General features: G+C 40.7%; 2 protein-coding genes across 5 annotated transcripts; both read left to right on the forward strand.

Annotated features, from left to right (window-relative positions):
• The first annotated feature begins 8046 nt into the window (after window positions 1-8046).
• Window positions 8047-17602, forward strand: LOC125470077 (ankyrin repeat-containing protein BDA1-like). 4 transcript variants are annotated; one of them, XM_048568535.1, is made up of 3 exons: window positions 8047-8439; window positions 15787-16383; window positions 16483-17602. In XM_048568535.1, the coding sequence occupies exons 2-3, from the start codon at window positions 15802-15804 to the stop codon at window positions 17290-17292; spliced, it is 1392 nt and encodes a 463-aa protein (XP_048424492.1). In that variant the 5' UTR covers window positions 8047-8439; window positions 15787-15801; the 3' UTR covers window positions 17293-17602. The 4 variants fall into 4 exon arrangements, with proteins under 4 accessions (XP_048424492.1, XP_048424493.1, XP_048424494.1 ...); XM_048568536.1 differs by lacking the exon at window positions 8047-8439 and having other exon boundaries at window positions 15390-16383; window positions 16483-16969; window positions 17068-17331; XM_048568537.1 differs by lacking the exon at window positions 8047-8439 and having other exon boundaries at window positions 15390-16383; window positions 16483-16945; window positions 17068-17331.
• On the forward strand, window positions 8433-10932 carry LOC125470078 (ankyrin repeat-containing protein BDA1-like). Its single transcript, XM_048568538.1, has 2 exons — window positions 8433-9036; window positions 9131-10932. Exons 1-2 carry the CDS (start codon window positions 8455-8457, stop codon window positions 9938-9940), a joined length of 1392 nt encoding a protein of 463 aa, XP_048424495.1. The 5' UTR covers window positions 8433-8454; the 3' UTR covers window positions 9941-10932.
• Window positions 17603-17643: the final 41 nt, after the last annotated feature.

Raw genomic sequence — 17643 nt, forward strand, 5'->3', positions numbered from 1 at the left:
CCTCTCTTTCTCCCCAATCAACACACTTACAACGGTCCCCACGCCTCGTATGCTGTTCTTCAACAGAGCAACCCCTCTTCTCTTGCTCATGCTCAGGCTCTTCGAAACAAACAAATTCGCCCATGCACCAACCTTCCTGTCGTCGCCACTGCCTTCGCTGGAAATGCTCTGTCTTCGCATAACCTCTTTCACCACCGGCGAGTAGCCGACACATTTCTCGAACTCGTCCATCGTCAATTGCTTCCCCGTTTGGAGATCGCTGAGTCGATTCCAGCACCCCTTCTAATCCTACTCGTTCACGATGAACTCAGTGCCCGTGTCTAGATTCTTAATCAAGAAGAAGGCTCCTAACCAGTTGTTCGATAAGACCGACGACAATCCACCGCCGGTCCGAACCGATCGGCTCTTGGGGGTTTATAACAATTTATTTAATTAGTTTATATAAATCTTATAAATGTCATAAATTATTATACAATATTCAACATCATATTTTTTTAATCATTTTACATAATTACAGCAGTTTTACATAAAAATTTACCAAACATTTTAACACTGTTTTTTTTACTAAAAGCATTTTTACAAAAAGGTTTACCGAACAATCTATTGCTTTATTTCACAACTGTTTATTCTCGCAGTACAGCAGAAGTAATTTTTTTTCAAAGCACAGCAACAACAAACCAGCCCAAGTAAAAGCTCATGAAGTGCTTTTGGAAGAAAGCATTTGATATGTACCATTTAAAGAGGTGTTCCTCTTCGCTTAAGAGAGATCATAGACTCGAATCTCGTATACTTCATGTTCGATTAAAATAAAAAAACTTACTATATTAAATGTTTGTTTTTTATAAAAGGAAATTGTAGTAATAGTTCTTCAACTAAAAGTCCATGATAGGCCTCGTTTGGCAGCTCAGACTGTACTGTCTATTTTTGTCGGATAAGATAAATAGCCACCGGATAGTACTGACTAAATTAGTCAGTTGTTTGGTGTAGTATCGGACTAGTGACCGTATTATTTATACTGTGTTTGGTATTATACTATATAGGAGGAATCAAACTTTAAAAAAAAAAAAAATTTTAAAAGTGAAATCATTTTTTTGTTCCCAAATCTCTCCGCACCCCCCAAACACCCTCCCTCTCTCTCCCTTCTTCTTCCCCGACTGCAGAAGAATCCCTAATAATTGTTCCCCAGCTCTCTCCGCCACACCCCCCAATCTCCCTCCGTTTCTCTCCCATATTCTTCTTCCCCGACTAAATAATCCGGGCGTTTTGGTTGGTTTTATTAAGCAGGTGTATACCGTATTATCCTATCCGACCGGTTAAATTAATCCAGCGCTTATTTAGTACAAGTGAACGCCAAACACCCGAGTCTGTATAACTAATCCTATCCGATCCTTTATCCGATCTACCAAACAGGGCCTATTGTGAAACCCAACCCCCCCCCCCCAATTAAGTTGTAATTTCATAATTTCCCTAAAAGTTCAATTAAGTTGTAATTGCATTTTGGTCCCTTGCAATTAAGTTGTAATATATATATATATATATATATATATATATATAGATATATATTTCACCCACCTTACATAAAAATAAAACTCTGTAAAACATTTTAATTTATAAAAAAAAAATGAAAGCTAAAATTATATTTAAGACCTAATATCAATTGGCAACTGTTAATTGACTACTCTCTTTGATGACATGCTTCAACTGAAACAAAGGTTCTAGGTAATTACATCTTTTATATGCATGCCTCCGTTTCTCCAAAGATCAGTGACGAAAAGCTTTCATCATCCTTTGTAGATCTGTAACAGAAACAAACAATGAGAAACATGTCATTCAATTCTTGATTGTTACTAAGACATTTAATGAGGATGGAATTAGAAGTATGTCATTGCATTTCTCGATTGTCATTCCAATATGGATGTTAATTGGACTCTATTAATATTGAACCTATCAGATGAGAAATTAAACAGAAGAAAAATCAAAAGTTTCTTAACTGAACATGCTCATGAAGGGGTAATAGGTTGCTGATACAAAGAAAAAAAGACAGATTTTATCTACACATCACCATAAGAAAGAAAACGATCACAAAGTACTTTTTTTCTTGGCAACTTCGTGGAACAGAAAGAAGCAGGATACGTAAGGGGCAAAACAATCTTCTTACTCGTACATCAAAGCAAAAAAACAACCATTATATTAGTATGCCATTATCATCTGGGGAACAAATCCAATTGGCAGCTTTTACATACCAACAATTATAAGCAAAGTTTGGAATTCACAAAAAATACTGGGCAAATACTAACACTGCCATTTGAAAAAGCTAAACAACAACAAACTTTGACAAATTAACTACAACTAAATTCAGATGACATTCGATATATGAAGACATTCTGAGAAATCAAAGGCTCTGAAATCAATACCATATTTCATGTGCCTTTTACTGATAGTGAACCCAGCAGCAGAACCAGGATAAAAATTTGATTTAGAACCTTGCTATCTTTGTCCTTGTAAATATGATATTTTGGCATCGGCAATACATCACAAAAAAAAAAAAAAAAAAACAAACAAACAAATATATCTAAACTCAAAGAAAATATAGAATGAAATAAAAAAGGCAAATTATGAACTTTTAGAAGCTAATTTCATTAGCAATTAAAGCAACCAAGCTCTCTCAACATCACGATTCAGAACCCCCCAGGAACCCAGAAATTTAATGAAAATTTTTCTAATCATTCAATTGGATTAGACAAAATCATGAATTTTTTTTTCTAAAGCCCAATTATATTAAATCACAAATTTGAAGCAGATTTTGACATGCAATAAGTCAATAAGATAGGAATCGCTTCAGACTAACCTCGATGGCAGGGCCTCCGGAATTGCCCGATCCGAACCAAGCTCCTAGGTTATAGGGAGATGCCGTTGATGTGAAATTCAACACGCAAACCTTTGACGCAGCTATGGCGCCTGGTGGTGGCGGGGGTTCCACACTGGGAGAGACTCCAGAAGAGGAATCTAGTTTTCTGGTTCAGAGAAAAGGGAATGAAGGAAAATAGTGGAGAAGAGGGAAAACGCTGTTGAAATCTTGCAGGAACAACCCTAGGTAGAGCTTTCGAAACCAACCCCTTTCTCTCCCTCGAATCGTACACCCCCTATGACTCTGTCTGCCTGCAAGCCGCCTGCTTTCCTCTCACCAAATCTCTCTCTCTCCCTCCCTGTCTCTCTTCTCTCTCTGCTCGCTCGCTGTCTCTCTCCCGACAGCATGCTCTCATCGAGTCCCACTGCAGCTCACAAAGAAAGGAAATGAAAGTCGCTAACCCACCCAACCCGCTCTGTATCTCTCTCCCTGCCCATCTCTCTCTGTAAAATGGGAGAAAATCCCATAGATCCTGACAGAGCACCTACCTAAATCTCTCTCTCACTCAGTCCAAACCCGTAGCTCCCATCTCTCTCCACTCGCCAGAGGCACACTCAGCTGTCTCCGAGTCAAAAATGGGAGCGATTGTCTCTCTCCAATTTGTCAGGCGTGATGTCCCCCTCCCCTTTCTCTTGCCGAGTCAAACATGAAATGCAGCTAACGGCTGAAAGAAGGCTTTTAAGCCTCAGTGGCAACTTTGTAAATTAAGTGAAAGTGGGTTAAAAGCATCCGAGTGGCTATCTTGTAAATAAACTGAAATTCAGGTACAATGAACAGTAAAGAACAGTGCCAATTGCAATGCTTTTTTTAGACTAAAGTAATGTTTAGTTCGCCTTTTTGTGATTTTGTATTGGACATATTCTTTTGATTGTTAGCTTTATTTTGACGGTTCTCTCTTTTGCTTTTGATTCTGATTTACGAGAAATTTTTAGTTGTAACGGGAACACAAGTGGTACACTACGTGTTTTAATAGGAGTGGTGGAAAATTTTATTTTTTAAGTTATTAACTTTTTAACACACATATCTTACCATTTGTATAGTAACATGTAATGTATTATTCCATGTACCGATCACACTGAAAAATCTCTTCGGATTTACGGATTCTCTTGGGTTGTATTGGTCACAATTGTCCTGATTTTCAAGGTTTGTGCCAAGAAAGTTATCATCGCCCCTTTTGGAGTATGCTTGATAAATTTCAGTTAAACTCTTACTATACGTGACTAAATAGTCTGAATTTATTTTGCATTCCAGGTTTTTAGTTACAGTCCCAAAAAGTTGGCCAACTTCCAGCTGACCTGTGATATTTACTGAACTGTCCATAGCTGACCTGTTCGCAAGCCTGCTCGCAATCATTCCTACCGGACGGGCAATAGTATCCGTAAGTTAGACTTTACATCGTTGCATGTGTTAATCTACATACACAATCATTTTGCAAAGTTATTTAAGCTGTTTCAATTGTATACAACATCAATAGTATACAAGATTAATATAAACAATTAAGCAGAAAGTTAGAAACACTGATAAATTTGGATATTGAGGCTTGTATAAATGCAATGTCCTAAAGAAAAATTTTCGTCCATACTCTTGTGTTTGTAGTTCGGTACGCGTCTGTCTCTCAGGATTCAACAATCTATAATCTAAAGTCAATGCACTTCAATCTTCGGACTCTGGCGAACTTTATATATTCCGTACTCTCAAGACACGATTCCGATTTTTCCTAAGACATTAGAGAAAACTTTTCTCTTAATTCTATTAGACAGGTGGGATGCTTGAGTTTATATAAAACTCAAGCCACCCTTTTTGAAACATTATGATTATTGCCTAAAGTTCCAACGAAAAGATACAACTCATAAATTTGAACTCAATTATGACACATGACTCTTATTTTTCATTCATACAAAAATTAAAAATTATAATATTAATTATAATATATAATTTCCAACAACCGGATCCTCCAATCACATCCGTTAATCGTACATCGTGCGGTCAATTTTCGTCAGGTACGGTTTATAGTCAATTTTAAATACAAAAATTACAATGATTTCGGACCGCACGATGTACGATGAACAGACGTGATAGGAGGATCCGGCAGATCCTTACAAAGAGGATCCGGTGAGTATCCTCTCTCCAAATAATATAGTTTCATATATAATACTCTTACACATTCTTTTACTAATTTTTGGTACACAATCAATTATTTACATGTCATGCTATTCATAGAGTGGTTCAAAAAATTCCAAGAGCTTGAGGATGGTCCCTTAATTATTTCCGCACTATCGGAGCTTGAGAATGGTCCCTTAATTTGTCATCATTTCGTGAAAAATCTGTCAATATTCTCGTTAGCTGGAGGAGTTTGGTTTGAATAAAAAGAAGAAAGAACTTAATCACAGGAAGATCCGGTTATCACACTCGATGTACATAGAAGTCGATATCTTACTGGATTTGCAAAATATTAGAAAGTGTGACTCACACGTTGCTGCGGAATTATGATATATTATGGTGAAAACATATGAAAGATTATGTATCCAATGATTGTGGACCTAATAATCATGCACTCAATACCAAACACCAAAATGTCATCAAACTAAAGTAAACTTTCATTTAACTAAGTTCTTAGCACTTCAGTTCAATCTTAAGCTAAAGAGAGTAGTTCAATTAACTAAAATTACACAAAAGGGAGACAGACGGAACAAACAGTTACGAAAAGGTGTACAGTGACATTGATTCTGCAAGTTAAGTATGAAAAATGTTTAAAAGAATGTAAAAGCTCAAATTATCCCTAGCATCAGTAGATTAACAATGAAAAAACAAAATTCGTATAAGTTTATATTCTTTGTTGCTTGACAATTCAACATGGAAAAAAATGCAAGGAAAAAAATATTGTTAAATATCCGATGAATAAGTGAATGACAGTGAACATTACATTTAGTATAACATGAATATGCATGTGGATAGTAAATACTAGGCAAGAATATGCATAGGTAAATTGTCACATCCCCGCCCGGGCCTCACCACTTCTCGGGCCCGCTCAACCACCATAGCATGATATTATCCATTTTGGGCTTACCATTCCCTCACGGTTTTATTTCTGGGAACTCGCACAAGAACTTCTCAGTGGGTCACCCATCATGGGATTGCTCTCGCACGCTACTCGCTTAACTTCGAAGTTCCGATGAAACCCGAAGCCAGTGAGCTCTCAAAAGGCCTCGTGCTAGGTAGGGATGAGAATATACATATAAGGATCACTCCCTTGGGCGATGTGGGATCTTACAATCCACCCCCCTTAGGGGCCCGACGTCCTCGTCGGCACACCACGGCCAGGGTTCCCGAGTTCGACGTGAAAACGAAGGTATCCTTACCTGAAATGGGTATGATTGAACTCCTACGGACCTCATGAACACGAATATGTAATTTGTTTCCTCGATCTGTGAAGGTTTGGATGGTTTTGGTTGTTGTCCGTACAAAGAGAATAGGAATGGGAGAGAGAGAGGGCTCGGGACAGGGCAGAGAGAGAGGGTGAGTGAGTGTGGTCCAAAATCAGCCAAGCAACACCCAAAAACAACCACACAACGAAACAACCATGCTAGGGGCAAAATCGTCATTTCACCCCTACGGTACGAAAAGTCCGGGACGGGCTGTCACACTCCTAAAAACACTATATGTTTTTGGACCTGGATCTAAAAGTCCCATTAATCAAATAGATATGAGATCACATTGACCATAAATTATTACATGTAACAAAAAAAAAATAAGAAGAGAGAGAGAGAGAGAGAGAATAGCCAAATAACTCGAAAACCCTAGTCGGAAAAACTAATTATTGCGCAATTAGATATCTTTTTAATAATTGCACATGTAAAGCTTTTTCTTAATCAGTAAGATGTCATAAATAATTGCAACATAAGCTAAAAATGATGAAGATGGCGAGGCGCTCAAGATCCTGCAGCGCTTGGAGTGGATGTTCATAATGGAGAGGTTCCCACTGAAATGGGCGAAAACGATAGGATGAAGAAACAAGACTACTAATCCCAACCTTTTGCACAGTTTTAGTAGTGAAGCCCTTAGCGAACGCAAGTTCCGTTTATAGTCCCATTAAACCTAGTCCTTTACCCGCACCAAACAAGGGACTAGGACAGTTTTTAAAGCCAATCCTAGCTAAGGAGGCCAAACAAACACGGCTTAATGGTCATGTTTTAGTTGAGAGACTAATGCTCATTTTTTTTTTTTTTTTTTTTTTGTCAAACGATAGATTTGTTATATTAGATGTTAGATAAATAGGGGTAAAAAATTAAAGGACTAATAATCAAATTTAGTTAAAATTAAGAAACCATTGTTATAGTTTCTTTTTTATAAATAGTACCCTTGCCTTTGTCGAATAGTGGGCAAAATCTACTTTATATTCTTCGTATTCGCAAATTTTTCCCAATATCGTTTTGTCTTATCCGAATTATATTCCCATTGGGACACAAAACTTGAATCATTTAAACTTGTCAACCTGTAAAAAAAAAAAAAAAAAACCGTGGGTAAAACCCATAATTTATGTTGCTATTGCCGAAGCCGCCCGCCACAGGAATATAGTAGTTTGACTAAACTATGTGTTTGTCTCCACTAAGTGAGATTGTTTGTGTTCTGAATGAGCTTTAGTTCAAGTTTCATCAGCTGTTAATGGTGGCCCAACTAGGGTTCATATTGTAGTTGATATGGTGTATACAACTAGACCACGACCGTTCCAAGCCGCTTCACATATACAACAGGACCACAACCAACCATTTCAAGCAGCTTCGCGTATACATTCCAAGCAGCTTCGCGTATACTTTCCAAGTAGCTTCGTAAATACAAATAAACATCAGATTCGTGTATACTCTTCTCGTGTATACTTTCCAAGCAGCAGCTTCGCATATACAAATAAATATTCCAAGCAGATTCGCATGTATACTTTCCAAACAGCTTCGCAAATACAAATAAGCACTCCAAGCAGCTTTGCGTATACTTTTCAAGCAGCTTCGCAAATACAAATAAACATTTCAAGAAGCTTCGCAAATACAAATAAACATTCCAAGAAGCTTAGCAATAATGAACATATGATTCAGTATAAATAGGGAGTACAAATTCGGCACTTCTTCAGCTTCCCCATCTCTCTCTTTTTCCCCCCACCCCATGACCCTCTCCTCTCTCTCTCTCTCTCTCTCTCTCTCTCTCTCTCTCTCACTTCCAGTGCACTCTCTCGAAACCCTCTCACTCTCTTTCCCTCTCCGGCTACACACACACCCACACCCACCATCATCCCGACGCCGACGGCACATCCCCACTATCGCAGGACTTTTCCCTCTCTTTCTCTCTCTCTCCCGCGTCTCAGTAAAGCACGGGAGCACAGAGAACCCTGGCGTGCCGTGCTGCTCGAGCCCAGATTCCGGCTACCCCGACCCTCCTTCACCTCAGGTCCTGGGCCTTTTTGGCTGGGCCCTAAGCCCAAATTCCTTAAGATCTTTTCCCCTAAACCCAACCCGCCTAATAACTAAACCCTAAACCCCAAGGCCCAAAGCTTTGCAATGGATGCAAGGCTATTTGACGCTTCTCAGACGGGAGATGTCCGACTTTTGCATGAATTGCTGGCAGAGAATCCACTTCTACTCCATAGAGTTGCGCTAACTTCCACAGAGAATCCTTTACATGTTGCTTCGATTGCTGGGCATGTCGACTTTGTCAAGGAGATTGTGAGGTTGAAACCAGATTATGTTGAAGAAATGAACCAGGATGGTTTTAACCCCATGCATATTGCATCGGCCAATGGGTATTTGGAAATTGTAAGGGAGATGCTGAGAGTTGACAATGACCGGAGACTCTGCCGGCTACAGGGAAGAGATGAGTGGACTCCTCTTCATTATGCCGCTAGCAGAGGGAGGGTGGACGTAATTAGAGAAATTGTCATGGCTTGTCCAGAAAGTGTTGAAGATGTGACCGTACAAGGGGAGACTGTTATTCACCTTGCTGTTAAGTGCAGCCAGTTTAAAGCAATTAATTATTTGGTGGAATTGGTAGCAGAAAGGAACAAGGTGAACATCCTGAATATGAAGGATAAGCATGGTGGCGACTCAGTTCTTCATCTAGCAACCCGGAAAAAACAACATCAAGCAAGTACTATTTGAACCGTTGATCAGTACCCATTTTTCTTTAGCCATTAGAATTTTAGTCCATATTGATTTGTTAGTCGACTAATGCTCGCAGGTGGTGGAAGGATTAGTTGGCAATGAAACAATTGCAGGAGCCTTGGAAGTAAATTCTGTAAACGATAGGGGTCTCACAGCTTTGGATCTGGTCTTCCCAAATGAAACCGGTGATTGGGAAATGGAGGCAATCCTTCGTGGTGCTGGAGCTTTGAGAGCAGGGGATATAGTCCACTCTGGTGTCCAATTCTCCAATTCTCATAGCCATAACCATAACCACACGTCATCAGAGACTCATCAGTTGCAGCAGGAGCAGCAGAAGACAAATAGGTGGGTATACTTCCAGTTCAAAAAGAGCAGAGACAGTCCTAGCGATGCACGTACCGCGCTGCTAGTTATCGCTTCACTAGTGGCTACGGCCACCTTTCAAGTGGGACTCAACCCTCCAAATGGAATTTGGCAGAACAGTAGTGGTGTGAATAATAATGGGACTCGCAGCAGCAATGAACCAGTACACGAGGCAGGAAAGTCCATCATGGGTTCTTATAGTGAAGTTTCATTCGTCATTTTTGTGGTTCTCAACTCGATTGGATTTTACTTCTCTCTTTACACCATGATCGTCCTCACAGCCAATTTCCCTCTCCAGTTGGAGCTTCAAATCTGCATCATAGCGGTATACACCACCTACAGCACTGCGGTTATCAACATTGCACCATCGTATAACAGCAAGCTCTTTATCAGCGTCTTCACGTTGGTTTTGCCTTTTTTGATCGGACTTGCTGCCAAATGGGCTAGACACCCTGTCACAATCTGGCTTACAAAACCTCTCGGGAAATGGATCCATCGGTTCTTTGAATTAATTGGGTTATAAAATTATTATTGTAAATTGTTATTGAAGGCATCTTGTACAATAATGTGGAAAGAAAACAAAATAAACAAGAAACTTTGAACTGATTGTTTATTTCCACTATTTATTTCGTAGAGATAAATAGTGTGGTTTACTGCCATTTCAGAGCTTCCTTTTGAATTGAATCTGAGTGCATTCAAACCTAGAAATGTTGACTTTATTAGTTTACTTCCGAGGATTGACCCCGATGCAGATGTTCCACCATATAATGTCACGAAAATTCGACTGAAAGATTATTCAAAGTGTATCCTGAATCGTTATAGGTATCCATGCTTATATAGTGAAGAATTCTTTGACCTTGAAAAACATATTTTTGAGTTTTAACAGTGCTGCACCTCGGATTCACGGGCATTTGAACCTTGAGTATGTCAAGTTATTCTTCATCTATTGAGAAACTAGCCACCTGCTCGGGCATATATATAGGCACACTCCAATAGAATAATGGAAGACATACATTTCTGGCAGACTTCTTCCAGGTATTTGCAACTCTGTGTTTCTTATCGATAGTATTATTATTAGTATTCGTTTCCTATTGGTAATTGACGTTTGGATGAAAACAGGAGGAAGATTTACATTTGGAGAATGTGTACTATTCAGAGATGAAAGATGCCGTTTCCTCGACACAGATTGGGAGTGATGCACTAACCTCTCGGATGGAGTCTCGTCCACAGATAGAGGAAGAGTACGCGCTCTACGGCTTACGCAGTATCGAAGATGGTTTTGGTTGTCCGGGAACTCTAGAACTTAGTCGGTAGATGATCCGGTTAACACACTCGCTGTACATAGAAGTCGATACCTTACTGGATTATCAAAATATGTCCTTGGATTGTGTCGTTTAAGTGTTTGTATGATGTCATATTGTATCTTGTATTGCTTTTTGCTGTCACAGAATAATGGAAGTGTATTTCAGAGATTCTTAGTGCTTATGCAACTGAGTTAAAATTTGATAAGATCAACTTGATCAATTGCTGTTATGCTCATCTTGCACCGGTTAAAATAAAAATGAACCTTAATCTATTCGTGATTGATTAGTGGAAATTAGTGCTTTTAAATTAAGCCCTGATTTGGTATTGAGGTGCTCTGAAAAAAGTGGGTATAAAAAAAAGTTGGAAGCTTTTTTGTGTTTGGTAAACATTCAACTCCAAATTTTTTTTTCACAGTTTTGGATGAAAAAAAGCAAAAAACACAAAGCTGCAAAACCCAGCTTTGAAAAATCGGCTTTTTTTACTTGCCCCCTCGTGAGCTTGAATCACTTGACACAAATGCAATGCCGATAACTCCTTGTAATGCTTCCCTATCTGCCTAACTTTGACCCACTCCGATGAAGTCGACGAAGAAGAACTCGAGTTCTTGGCAAATTTTTGCTCCGGCGGTGGTGTCAGCGGCGGCGTCGTGTTTTCCCTCTCTTTCTCCCTAATCAACACACTTACAACGGTCCCCACGCCTCGTATGCTGTTCTTTAACAAAGCAACCCCTCTTCTCTTGCTCATGCTCAGGCTCTTCAAAACACTTCCTCGTCCTCTTCAACTCCTGCACCTTCCTCGGCCAATATCCAAGCATTTCTACGCCAGTGTCATGTCCTTCTTTAACCACCCACCTCTTTACCACCACACTGAGACATTGACCACCGCATTCCCTTATTTCCAGGGACGTGTCAATTAATGTACAACCATATCGTTATGGGAATGCATAGAAGGCGGAACTAGAGCATCAGGTCGATGAGATGCTCACCGCTGGCATCATATGTCCCAGCGTAAGTTCCTTCTCCTCCCCTACTTTATTGGTGGCCAAAAGTGACTATTCTTTGCGTTTTTGTGTTGATTACCGCGAGGTTAATGCCGTCACCATCAAGGATTGTTTTCCAGTTCTAATTATTGATGAGCTCTTGGCCGAGTTGAAGGGTGCGGCTAGATTTTCAAAACTGGACCTTTGCTCCAGTTATCAACAAATTCGTATGCACAAGCCGGACATACACAAGACAGCGTTCCGCATTCACGATGATCATTACGAGTGCACTATAATGTCTTTTGGCCTTACTAACGCCTCTGCCACATTCCAAGCCTTAATGAATTCCATCTTGAAGCCTCTACTCCGCAAATCAATCTTCGTGTTTTTTGATGACATCTTGGTGTTCAGCGCCTCTTTGGATCAGCATATGTCACATTTAGCTGCTGTATTTGATATCCTCCAGCGACATCAACTACATTTGAAGCCAACTAAGTGTCTTTTTGGGCAAGAATCCATTGCTTATTTAGGGCATATCATCTCAGCTAAGGGAGTTACAGTTGATCCCTATACAATTGCTGCCATTGTGGTATGGCCGACCCCTTCTTTTGTCCGTGCTCTTCGGGGTTTTTTGGGTCTTGCCGGTTATTACCATAAGTTCGTTTGCCACTTTGGTCTTATTGCCAAACCTTTCACCATTGAGTGCGATGCTTCCAATGTCGGTATCAGGGCCGTATTATCTCAGGACCACCACCCCATCAAGTTCCTTAGTAAGCCTATGGCACCCAAACACTAAACCCTCTCCGTGTATGATAAAGAGATGCTTGCGGTGGTGTTCGCCGTCCAAAAGTGGCACCCATACTTGATTGATCACCACTTCAAGATACTCACAGACCACCAAACACTTCGGTATTTTTAGACCAGCGTATGACCACTCTGGCACAACATAAGTGGTTATTAAAACTCCTCGGGTATAACTATACCTTGGAGTACCGCTTAGGAGCTTCCAATACAGCCGCTGATGCCTTGTCCCGCTGGCCGGAACTCCTTGCCCTGATGGGGCTCTCCATACCACTGTTTGATTGCGTGGTAGAGCTTCAAGCTTCATATGCCACAGACACTCAAGCTTACGACATCCTCACCGCACTGCAACATGATCCGCACAGTAAGCGCTCTTTCCAACTCCAAGGGGACCTCCTTTATTACAAATCTAGCCTTTTTGTTCTTGCAACATTTTCCTGGCGCTCCACACTTCCCTAGGAATTCCACGCTTCTCCATCTTCGGGCCACTCGGGATTCCTACGCACCTATAAGCGTATCACGAATAATTTCGATTGGCCGGGTCTTAAAAAGGATGTCAAGCGTTTCGTGGCCGAGTGTGAAATGTGCCAACGCACCAACTATGAGACCATCAAACCACCAGGTCCATTGCAGCCACTCTCCGCTCCAACCTAAGTGTGGATCAATATAGCCATGGACTTTATAGAAGGCTTACCCTTGACCCACAGTCACAATGCTATCTTGGTCGTAGTGGATCACCTTTCCAAATATGGGCATTTCATCCTAATCAAGCACCCTTATTCTGCCCCCCAAATTGCAGATGTCTTTATTCAATAGGTCTTTCGGTTACACGGCATGCCAACATCTATTATCATCGATAGAGATCCGATTTTCACTAGTGAGTTTTGGAAGGCTTTTTCAAAAATCAACAAACAGTGCTTTGCAAAAGCTCAGCGTATCACCCGTAATCGGATGGACAAACAGAAGTTTTCAACCGTACCTTGGAGCACTATCTGCGTAGCTTCATTATGGACAAGCCAAGCACTTGGATTCGATGGCTTCCTTGGGCATAATGGTGGTATAATACTACATTCCAGTCAACCATTAAGATGACACCCTTCCATGTTGTATATGGATACCCGCCACCCACAGTGTCATCTTATCTCCCCGGCTCATCTCCAGTCTACATGGGCAACATCACTCTCCAAGACCGTGACAGTTTGCTCAGGCAACTACGCGAGAACATGTAGCTGACACAACACCGAATGCTACAACAGGTTAATAAACATCACTCTAAGATGACTTTTCAAGTTGGGGATTGGGTCTTCCTCAAACTTCACCCCTATCGGTAGATATCAGTATCCAAAACTCACTACCCAAAACTGGCTCCTCGCTATTATGGCCATTTCCAAGTGATAGCTCGAGTCGACTAGGTTGCCTATACTTTGGACCTTCCATCTCAGTCCCGCATCCACCCTACATTTCATGTGTCGCTGCTCAAGCTCAAAATCGGTACACATGTCGTTGCTTCAGCCACACTTCCCCTGGTCTTTTCCGATGGGTTCTTCTTCTGGTTTCCGGAACGCATCCTACAACATGGAATGTTCAAGTGTGATAACAAGGCTGTCACTCGTTGGTTAATTAAATGGATAGGTCTACCAGAGCATGACACCACTTAGGAAGATACCGATTCCATTTTGAGCCGTTTCCTTGATTTTGTCGCCTGATGACATGATTGTTCTAAGACCAACTCCAATGGTGGGCTAAAAGCCAAATTTCCTCATTTATTCCCCCCCCCCAATCACCACCCAACCCATGTTAAAACATTGGGCTAAAAGCCAAATGCCAAAGCTGGGCCAAATTCCGCCCCCCCCCCCCCATGTGAGTGGACTCGCTGGCAATTGGGCCAGTCTTGGCCCGCCCTACGCGAAAGCTTTCTCGACAGGGGTGGGCCCTGCTATCAGCCACGTGTCGACCACCTAAAGAATCCCAACGGCTATAATTTTAATCCAAGGGTTGGGCTTTAAGGACCATTGGTTGATCCAATGGTCCAAATTCAAATTTAATTTTTTTAGAATATGTTATTTTAAAATACATTGAATCCAACAGCTGAGATTGAATATAATCAAATCTAACGGTAAAAAAAAAGATCTAACGGCCCAAATTTAAATCGAACAGCTAAAATAATTAAAAAAAATTATTTAACTCAAAATTCACCCAAAAACTCTATAAATACCTATGTATTTGTTCAAACATCTACACAAAACTAATTTTCTCCTACAATTCTATCTTTCTACCATTTCTTTCCATTTCCAAATTGTTCAACATGGCAAGAGAGCATATTAGAGGTCGTAATTGGACCAATGAGGAAGATGTTGCTTTATGCTTGGCATGAGTTTCTAGTAGCGAAGATGGTGCAGTTGGCACAAATCAAAATAAGAGTATGATTGATGAAAGTTGAACGGTTGGTGAAAGTTGAAAATTTGGTGTTGAACGGTTGATGAAAGTTGAAAATTTGGTGTTGAACGGTTGGTGAATTGAAAGTTAGCCCAGGGTTGAAAGATTGGTGACAGTTGAAGGCTTGCCTTGTAGAAAATTTAGTGATTTTTCAATATTTATTGGAATTTAAATATTTCTAAATTAAAATGTTCATAAAATTAATTTATGATAGTCTACATATATATATTTTTTTTAAATTTAATTTAAGAAAAAAAAATAGCCTAAGTTCATTCTTTAATAATCTCAAGCTAAAATTTTAAGCCAGAAGGGTTGGAGCAGAAAAGTTATTTATGGGCTAAAAGCTAAATTTTCCGAGCTAAAAAATTTAACTTTCAGCTTAACCATTAGAGTTGATCTAAGGGTGCTCTGTTTTAACCTCATTATGTTGTAGCCTATTTCCTTAGCTTATTTTACTTATCTGGTAGTGGGATATTAGGATATGGTGACTGAGTACTTGGGGCCACTTAAACTTTTGTCTGTGGTAGCGGTTATGGGGTATATACAACCCTTTTGTAGTTTCCGGGAAGGTTATGAAATAACAACTTATCTTTTAACCTGCAACTTTTCCTTTTCTCTGCAATCTTGTCTCCTTGGTGCGGCTGGTGCTTACCAACCATCATCCCGACGCCGACGGCACATCCCCACCATCGCAGGACTTTTCCCTCTCTTTCTCTCTCTCCCTCGTCTCAGTGAAGCACGGGAGCACAGAGAACCCCCTCGAGCAGGTATAAACCTCTTCATTTCGCCTTGTACTATTTGAACCGTTGATCAGGTATAAACCTCTTCATTTCGCCCTAAACCCCAAGGCCCAAAGCTTTGCAATGGATGCAAGGCTATTTGACGCTTCTCAGACGGGAGATGTCCGACTTTTGCATGAATTGCTGGCAGAGAATCCACTTCTACTCCATAGAGTTGCGCTAACTTCCACGGAGAATCCTTTACATGTTGCTTCGATTGCTGGGCATGTCGACTTTGTCAAGGAGATTGTGAGGTTGAAACCAGATTATGTTGAAGAAATGAACCAGGATGGTTTTAGCCCCATGCATATTGCATCGGCCAATGGGTATTTGGAAATTGTAAGGGAGATGCTGAGAGTTGACAATGACCGGAGACTCTGCCGGCTACAGGGAAGAGATGAGTGGACTCCTCTTCATTATGCCGCTAGCAGAGGGAGGGTGGACGTAATTAGAGAAATTGTCATGGCTTGTCCAGAAAGTGTTGAAGATGTGACCGTACAAGGGGAGACTGTTATTCACCTTGCTGTTAAGTGCAGCCAGTTTAAAGCAATTAATTATTTGGTGGAATTGGTAGCAGAAAGGAACAAGGTGAACATCCTGAATATGAAGGATAAGCATGGTGGCGACTCAGTTCTTCATCTAGCAACCCGGAAAAAACAACATCAGGCAACTACTATTTGAACCGTTGATCAGTACCCATTTTTCTTTCTTATAGTCATTAGAATTTTAGCCCATATTGATTTGTTAGTCGACTAATGCTCGCAGGTGGTGGAAGGATTACTTGGCAATGAAACAATTGCAGGAGCCTTGGAAGTAAATTCTGTAAACGATATGGGTCTCACAGCTTTGGATCTGGTCTTCCCAAATGAAACCGGTGATTGGGAAATGGAGGCAATCCTTCGTGGTGCTGGAGCTTTGAGAGCAGGAGATATAGTCCACTCTGGTGTCCAATTCTCCAATTCTCATAGCCATAACCATAACCACACGTCATCAGAGACTCATCAGTTGCAGCAGGAGCAGCAGAGGACAAATAGGTGGGAATACTTCCAGTTCAAAAAGGGCAGAGACAGTCCTAGCGATGCACGTACTGCGCTGCTAGTTGTCGCTTCACTAGTGGCTACGGCCACCTTTCAAGTGGGACTCAACCCTCCAAATGGAATTTGGCAGAACAGTAGTGGTGTGAATAATAATGGGACTCGCAGCAGCAATGAACCAGTACACGAGGCAGGAAAGTCCATCATGGGTTCTTATAGTAAATTTTTATTCGTCTATTTTGTGGTTTTCAACTCGATTGGATTTTACTTTTCTCTTTACACCATGTGCGTCCTCACAGCCAATTTCCCTCTCCAGTTGGAGCTTCAAATCTGCATCGGAGCGCTATACTTCGCCTACTGCACTGCGGTTATCAACATTGCACCATCCTATAACACCAGGCTCATTATCACCGTGTTCATAGTGGTTTTGCCTTTTTTGGTCTTACTTGCTGCCAAATGGGCTAGACACCCGGTCACAATCAGGCTTACAAAACCTCTCGGAAAATGGTTCCTTCGGTTCTCTGAATTAATTTTCCGATAAAATTATTGTGATATCATTTGGGTCGATAGGCCCCATCTTCGTTGGTGCATGTACTGAATAATGACGGAATACCTTGTCCTCGTTAAGTTTACTTTGGCAGTGTAGGGGGCGACGCCTCTGCATGGTTGCAGCGTCCCCCGTCTTGTACCCCTCTACACTGTTCTTTCTATGTTAATCTTGTTTGCCTCGTTTGTAGGCTTTCTCTGTATGTTCTGGCATCTTTGCCCTGGAATGAAAATTTCCCAGTGAACCAAAAAAAACAAAAAAAAAAAAAACAAGAAACTTTGAACTGATTGTTCTTTTTTATTCACAGGTTTGTCCAATCCCCAAATTTGAATGGATTTATTTTAT

Source organism: the organism of the source record quoted next, unplaced genomic scaffold (assembly GCF_019419815.1).
Source record: "Pyrus x bretschneideri cultivar Hongxiangsu unplaced genomic scaffold, Pyrus_bretschneideri_v1 Contig48, whole genome shotgun sequence".
In the NCBI taxonomy this organism is placed as follows: Eukaryota; Viridiplantae; Streptophyta; class Magnoliopsida; order Rosales; family Rosaceae; genus Pyrus; species Pyrus x bretschneideri.